This window comes from Gavialis gangeticus, unplaced genomic scaffold (assembly GCF_001723915.1).
Source record: "Gavialis gangeticus isolate Ggan-Ray unplaced genomic scaffold, GavGan_comp1, whole genome shotgun sequence".
Classification (NCBI taxonomy): Eukaryota; Metazoa; Chordata; order Crocodylia; family Gavialidae; genus Gavialis; species Gavialis gangeticus.
Window position 1 is genome coordinate 1,893,758 of NW_017728964.1, and position 7,779 is coordinate 1,901,536.

At 44.4% G+C, this 7,779-nt stretch overlaps 1 protein-coding gene and 1 long non-coding RNA gene across 2 annotated transcripts in view; both read left to right on the forward strand.

The window, feature by feature from the left end:
- LOC109287028 overlaps nucleotides 1-2,816 on the forward strand; it is a 21,988-nt gene extending 19,172 nt beyond the window's left edge. The window contains exon 2 of the long non-coding RNA XR_002094740.1: nucleotides 2,601-2,816. This is a non-coding gene — a long non-coding RNA (uncharacterized LOC109287028). The remainder of the gene's footprint in view (nucleotides 1-2,600) is intronic.
- DNAH9 (dynein axonemal heavy chain 9) overlaps nucleotides 1-7,779 on the forward strand; it is a 609,139-nt gene that overhangs the window by 534,763 nt on the left and 66,597 nt on the right. Inside the window, exons 62-63 of the mRNA XM_019501495.1 lie at nucleotides 5,873-6,064; nucleotides 6,628-6,819. Of these exons, the coding sequence (XP_019357040.1) occupies nucleotides 5,873-6,064; nucleotides 6,628-6,819 (384 nt within the window). The remainder of the gene's footprint in view (nucleotides 1-5,872; nucleotides 6,065-6,627; nucleotides 6,820-7,779) is intronic.

Below are 7,779 nucleotides of genomic sequence, written 5' to 3' on the forward strand. Positions count from 1 at the left end.
ATACACAGAGTCATGGCTGTCCAGTTAAATTCCACATCTCGACCACTTTTATGAGTGTTCTATGCTGCTGCTTGATGCAGTCAGCTCTAATCCTCCTCACCTTTGCATCCCCATCATTTTTGCCAGTTCTTTTATTGCTTTTGTATTCAAAAAGGCTCCCTTTTTCCCTCCCCGGCACCTTTCTGCTCCCCCCCCCCTTTCCCCTTTGTGTTAGTCCCAGATGACATAATCATTGATTCATTTTTCATAAACCTGTCTCCACTGCCCACATTTTTCCAAGTAAATACTGACCCATCCACCACCACTCTCTGGGTGCAACCCCTAAGCTAATTTGCCACCCACCTTACCATGTAAACATCTATGTCACAGTCGCTCAGTTTATCTATGAAAATATAATGAGATACCGAATTGAAGGTCTTCTTTAAATCCAAGTAGATGACATCCACCTGGATTCCTGCCTCTAAGCATTTTGTGACCTGGTCATAAAATGAAACAAGGTTAGTCAGGCAGGATCTACCTGCTATGAATCTGTGCTGATTGCCCTTTAGCATTGTTTTCCCTGCTGAACTCCCACAAATGTGATCCATAATATTTTTTTCCAAGGATAGAGGTGAGACTAACTTGTTTATAGTTACCCAGATGCTCCTTCCTCCCCATCTTGAAAATAGGGACCACACTGGCCCTTTTCCAGTCCTCTGGGACCTGACCTGAGCACCATGAGTGCTCAAACAGCCATGCCAGTGGCTCTACTATGACACCAGACAATTCCTTCAGCACCCTTGGTTGAATATCATCCAGGCCTGCTGACTTAAACATATCCAGCCCCTCCAAGTGTCTCTTCACTAAGTCTGTGCTAGCAGTTGGTGGGCTGGTTACCCCTTTATGCCTGTCTGTGATCCAGTTGGGAGATTTCCCACCCCCCAATCTGTCACTTATTGCCCTAGTTGGTCTTGTAGGGGACCTATGCTACCCTACACCAATCCTGTCCATATGTAATATTTATTGTGCATCTTTTCAACATAAATAACTTTTTGTGCATAATTCTCTAACTATTTCTATAACTCCCCCATCTCAAGCAGATCTGTGTATATTTGAATAAGTATTGCCTTGTTTCTTGTATTTTCTCTTGCAGTAAATATTATCCCCTTAACTTCTTCTCTTTCACCTACTGCTGCATACATCCCCCAAGAATCCTCATAACCTTCTCAGCTCCAATACAAAATCTCCCAAGACTTCTGGTTAGAAAAGGTGACAAAGCTATTCAAATTTTACACTTTAACATCTAAAACTTTAAACAATACTCTAATGTAATAAAGTGCTTAGCCCGTCTGTCTGTCCGTCCATCAGTAACGCTCTTGGAGCACTCTGATTGGTTACTGAAACAACCAATCACAGTGTTCCAAGAGCATTACAGACAGAAGGCACCAACAGCATGGTGTGGATGGTGGAATGGAGGGGAGAGAGGCCCTGCTTCTCGGAGGCGGTGGCAGTGCAGGGTGCTGACAGAGAGGGATGAAGGGGATGGCGGGGCCACCTTCCCCACCCCCCAGGAGGTGACAGTAGCATTGTGGGGGTAGGGTTAGCAAGCTTCTCCACGCCCACCCCTTCCCCCCGTCATTCTTGACAGGCAATTCACTAGTTTTATCTATAAATTCATATCTATTCATCTTCTGACTGCTCCATTCTCCTCCCCTTGTTAATACTGCACTTCTGCTCAGGCATAGATTACCTGCTACTCCATCTCTCACTTCCTCCCATTTCCTTTCTTTTTTCAGGTCTAATTTATTCTTCCCATGGGTCTTCTTCCCTTCGATCACTATTTCCTTTCTAATTTTTCTCTCCTGTCCTCCTCGTCTTCTCTTCCCCTGTTCTTACTGCTGACTGGATTCTTTCCTTATTGCATAAAGCCTTCTCCAAAACCACCAATCCCAACACACCTTTCTTTCCTACCTTTTTTCCCCTCTTCCTCACCTGCATCCATCTGACTCTGTGTTCGTTTCTACTCTCCAGTTTGCTTGTCATCTCTTGATCCATTTTCCTTTCCTTAACTGCCACTCTGCTCTCCAAAACTGCAACTGATGCTCTTCTGGTTTATGAAAACTCCACCTCCACCTCTTTCCTGGCGCTGCATCCCTATCCCCCGGATGCTCCTGGCATTGATCAAGGCAGTAAGCTGGGCCTCCACTTGGCCACTACACTTGGTCTTAGCCAAGAAGCATCTGAGTAACTGTGCCACTCATGGGAATCTACCACAAAGATAGTTTAATACGGCCCATCTAAGTAAAATATATGCTAGCCCCCATTGCATGCAGTCCCCCTTAGTGATGACTTCTTTTCAAGTCATAGTGAGCCACTACATTGAATACACTTCAACATTCCCTTCACTCCCAGAGCTAAGTTGCACCTTTCTTTCCCATTTCCAATTATTTCTGTTTCTTCAGCATCCTTAAATATCTGACAGACATCACCAAATGGGGTGCCAAACCATTTGCCCAGAATATCTCTGCCTCTCTTCCCTCTCTCATGATTTACCATATAGTTCATTGGGCTGGGCCCCAGCAGAGTCAATAGTACTTCAAGCCAGGGTGACCTGTTATGAGCCAGCAGTGTGCCCTTGTTGCCAAAAAGGCTAACAACATATTGGGCTGTATTGATAGGAGTGTTGCTGGCAGGTATGGGGAAGTGATTATTCCCCTCTATTCAGCACTGGTGAGGTGACATCTGGAGTACGGTGTCCAGTTTTGGGCCTGCCACTACAGAAAGGATTTGGACAAATTGGAGAGAATTTAGCTGAGGGCAACAAACATGGTTTGGGGTCTGGGGCACATGACTTCTGAGGAGAGGCTGAGAAGAGAAGACTGAGTGGGAATTTAATAATAGCCTTCAAGTATCTGAAGGATGGTTCAAAAGAGGATGGAGCCTAGACTGTTCTGTGGTGGCAGATGCCAGAACAAGGACCAACAGTCTCAAATTGTAGCAAGTGAAGTTAGGTTAGATATTAGGAAGAATTTTCTCACTAGGAGGGTAGTAAAATACTGGAACAGGTTACCCAGAGAGGTTGTGGACTCTCCATCCTTGGAGGTTTTTAAGACCTGGCTAGACAAAGTCTTGGCGGCGATGATCTAGTTGGGGATGGTCACGCTTTGACCAAAGTATTGGACTAGATGACCTCCTGAGATCCCTTCCAACCCTAATTTTCTATGATTCTGTGACCCACAGTTCTGCACTGCTTAGTATGTGTGTGTAGTCCAGATAGCCCCAACTCATGACGTCAACTGGGTGTTCTTGTCATGAGTCTTGGAATCCTCCAAAAATTTATATACAGGTAAGGTGCAGAGCAACCTGGTCTGGCTCCATTTCATGGAGGGCAGTGCCACTCTAATCATATGCAACAGGCTGAGGGTGCAGGGCTTGCAGTGACATCAGCTCTGGGTGCAGCCAGATCCTGTCTGGATCAGGAGCTGAGTGTCAGGATTCCTAGCGAATAAAAACTTTGACCAGGTTCTGGAGGGAGGGAAAGAAGGGAAAGAGACAGAGAGAAGAGAAGATATAGAGAGAGATGCTGCTGCCTGCCCAGTGTGGCAGCAGCTTCTGCCTGGAGGTCTATGGCTGATGCCACTGGCATGTTCTGGGTTAGGGCTCTGGGCAGGAACTTCCTCTGCACCAGAAGGGTAGTGGGTAATCTGTATCTGGGATCCTAATTTTGCCTGCAACATCCACAGATGATGCTGATGCCCACCTGCTAGTGAAAGTCCCTAATGGGCCCATGGCTAGTACCTGGTGCTGCTGGGCAGAAGCAGTGCCACCCACCTGCCTGCTGACCTTGCACCATACAGTGGCCAGAGTCACCAGCCACCAATGGACCAGATCCAGTTAACTAGCGGCTGTCTACCCATGGGCTAGATCAAATCTGTTGGTGAGCTGGATTCAGCCTGTGGGCTGTATTTGCCCACCCTTGGGCTACAGTGGCAGCCTTTAAATAACTTCATAGAATCATTGAAAATTAGGGTTGGAAAGGACCTCAGGAGGTCATCTAATCCAATCCCCTGCTCAAAGCAGGACCATCCGCAACTAGATTATCCCAGCCAGCTTCACAGCTGTGAAGCATGTGTTTGCATAGGAACAATACTGTATAGTTTCATAGATGTTAGGGTCAGAAGGAACCTATTAGATCATCGAGTCTGACCCCCTGCCCTGGGCAGAAATGAGTGCTGGGGTCAGATGACCCCAGCGAAGTGTCTGTCCAGTCTCCTTTTAAACACCTCCAAGGAAGGGAACAGCACCACCTCCCTTGGAAGCTTATTCCACATTTTGGCAACCGTCACTGTAAAGAATTTTTTCCTGATGTCCAGTCTGAATTTGCTCCCTTCCAATTTGTGGCCATTAGTTCTAGTTACCCTGACAGGCACCCTGGTAAATATTGTATGCCCTATTTCTTGCTGCCCCCTCCCCCCCAATGAGTTTGTAGGTGGCCACAAGATCACCTCTCAGCCTCCTGAAGAGGTTCAGGTCTCCCAATTGGTCGACATAGGGTATTTTCTGTAGGCCTTTAACCAGATGAGTGGCCCTCCTCTAAACCCTTCAGGCCATCCACATCCCTCCCAAAGTGTGGCGCCCAAAACTTGATGCAGTACTCCAGCTGTGGCCTAACTAATGCTGGATAGAGGGGAAGTATCACCTCCCTAGACCTGTTTGTGATGCATTTATGCAAGAAAGGGTGCATTTAGCCTTACATATTACCACATCATACTGGTGACTCTTGTTCATTTTGGAGTTGACTACAACTCTGAAATCCCTTTCCGCACTTTTGCTACTTAGAGTGGTACCTCCCAGACTGTAGGAGTGTTGATGATTCTTCATCCCCAGATGCAACACATGACACTTATCCTTGTTAAACTGCATCCTATTCTGTTTGGCCCATTTCCCCAGCCTGTCCAAATTAGCCTGAATTTGTTCCCTGCCATCTAGTTTGTGTACCTCCCCTATACCCTGGGAGGTATGGTCTTCCCTACAGCCAAGGGCATGGCTGAGTCATTCAAACTAAGGCCATGTCTATGGCATTTCACAGGTCTGCAGCTTTCAGCACATATCTCTAAACTAGTTGTACAGTTGGAAGATATGATGAAATGAGAAACATTTTCATTATTTTTATGAATAAGATTCACACTTCTGTGGGGTTACTTAGATCAAACTGGATTATTAAAAGAACTAGGCAGGAAAGAAAAAACATAATGAAACTGATAAGAGTCCATGATTAAAAAAATGGGGAAGTTATTTATAGGAGAATCAGTCTGTACTTGGCTCAAGCAAGACAGCCAAGATCAAAAGAAATTTACTAAATTTTAAAGGACTTTGGATTTAGAAAAGAAGGGGTGCAGTGGAGTGAGTAACCAGTGGCTGGCCAGATCAATTTACAAAAACAGATTTAAGATTTAGATAAAGAGAAATATTCACAAATACCTTTTATATTTGTCATTCTTTGACCTGCATGCTTTGTACCTTTGGTAAATAAATAAACAGTGCTTTGCTTTGAGTCACTTCAGCTGCCTTGCTAATCACAGGTCCATGAATGAAAAACCTTACAAGTGCCAAATTGACTTGGGTGGTGTTGCATTAGCACATTTGAAAAATGAGGGCTGACACTCAGAGACCCAGTCCCACATGGTTCTGTCCAGCATAAGGACCTGTCATCTACAGGATGAACTCAGGAGGGACTGAACAAGTCTGGCACACCATTCACCATGACAGGAAGATAATTCATCATTAGATGGGATAGAAACTTAAGCAAAATTAAAAGAATAATGCCATGGGAACCTATGGGGTGAAGAACACTGTAGAAATGCACAACATTGATGTTTTGATTCCCTTTTAGGATACCCTGGAGATGTGTGCCCGAGAGAATGAATTCAAAAGCATCCTATTTGCCCTCTGTTATTTTCATGCTGTTGTGGCAGAAAGACGCAAGTTTGGACCCCAGGGCTGGAACCGCTCCTATCCCTTTAACACTGGAGATCTGATTATTTCAGTCAATGTCCTCTATAATTACCTGGAGGCCAATTCAAAGGTGTGTGAAACAAATAAAGCACCTGCATATGGGGAGTTTAGCCCTTGTGCCCATGTACTGAAACTTCTGAAATCTCTATCCTAAAATAATGATACCTAGCCATTTTCAGATATTTTTACTTCGTAACTTTGTGTATCATCAGAATAATACAAAGAGACCTCCGCTCCATTTGCATCTACTGCAGTTTGCAGACTGCATTTATATAAAATATCATCTCTGATATATGGGAGTGTCTTTGCTACCATTTTAATGAAAATACTTAGAGATGGTTGACTGCCTAGACAGATATGTTTAATGTAGGAAACTTCAGTAAGATTTGCTTTGCAGTGTAAATCCCTACAAAGTCTGCTCTGTAGTCTGGCTTTCTCTGGGTTGTCTGCCTTCCTGCATGTAGTGATTTATCTGCTAGATAATGTTCAGTTAGTTAGAAAAATGAACAAGGGAAATGAAAACATTCATTCTGAAGACTGGTGCTTTTGGTTCATAGTGTGCAGCATGATGATGTTGTCAATGGGTCATCATCTTTTAAGATTCTTTCATGCGCTTCTTGGTTCACTGTTTAGGTTCCCTATGATGATTTGCGCTATCTTTTTGGTGAGATTATGTATGGCGGGCATATTACAGATGATTGGGACAGACGACTTTGCAAAACCTACTTGGAAGAATTTATTAAGCCAGAGATGCTGGAGGGAGAACTGCTTCTAGCTCCAGGATTTCCTCTCCCAGGGAACATGGATTATAACAGTTATCACCAGGTAAACTTTTGTTTTCTGTTGTTACTTATAACACAAATCAATAACTTCCATGATAACCCCCTACTTTGTTATATGAGACAGTGAATAGGGTTACTGCATTTTATGCAAAAACCTATTGCTAAGGTACCCACCCACCTGCTCCCTTCTCCCCACATCCCCTTCCTCTTCCCCCCTTTATTCCTGCCTGACCTTCCCAGGCTCCCTTTCCCCTGATTCCCTACCACCTGTTGTGCTGTGGATTAAGTTTACTGAGGCAAGAGATACTTATACAAAGAGGTTTCTTTATTCATGCTAACAGCACACACAAACGCAGCCATCAGACTCTCTCTCCAGCTCTATCTCTAACTCTACCTCTCTCAAAGTTTTATAATCATCTCCCCTTTCTAAACAGAAAACACGGCTTTATTTCAACCAATATATATAAATGCACACAATAATTTAAATTTTAATAAACTAACAACTTTTCATCTTTGCAGTGCTCTTCGCAGTGTTGCAGATCTGTGAAGTATCACATTAGTCTCTGTGCTGTGTCACTCAAGTCTGTGCTCTAATCCATGTCTTTCTCTGGTTTGGACTCTGTCAGCCACAGCCAGCTGGGTCCAAAGTGCCAGCTCTGAGCAGGCAGGGTCCTGCAACTGGCTTCCTCCCTAGCAAGATTTCTGGTGTTTCCTACTGGAAAACTGAAAAATCCCTGATAAAAAAAATCCCAAAGTCACTCTGTAAAATACCCTAAAATCCATGTAGCTCCACAATTAAAACAAAAGACCACTATAAAAAAAAAAGAGAATGAGACAGAGAGACAGCAATCACTTGGGCAATGTTTTATTGATATATCTACCGTGTTAAAGCACTGGCTGTTGGGAGGCTATGGCCACACAGGGGTTACAGCCTCCCAACAAGAGCCAAATGGCCCCCACAGGAGCTACCACCCCCCCTGCAAGGCCCACATGCCCCACCCCA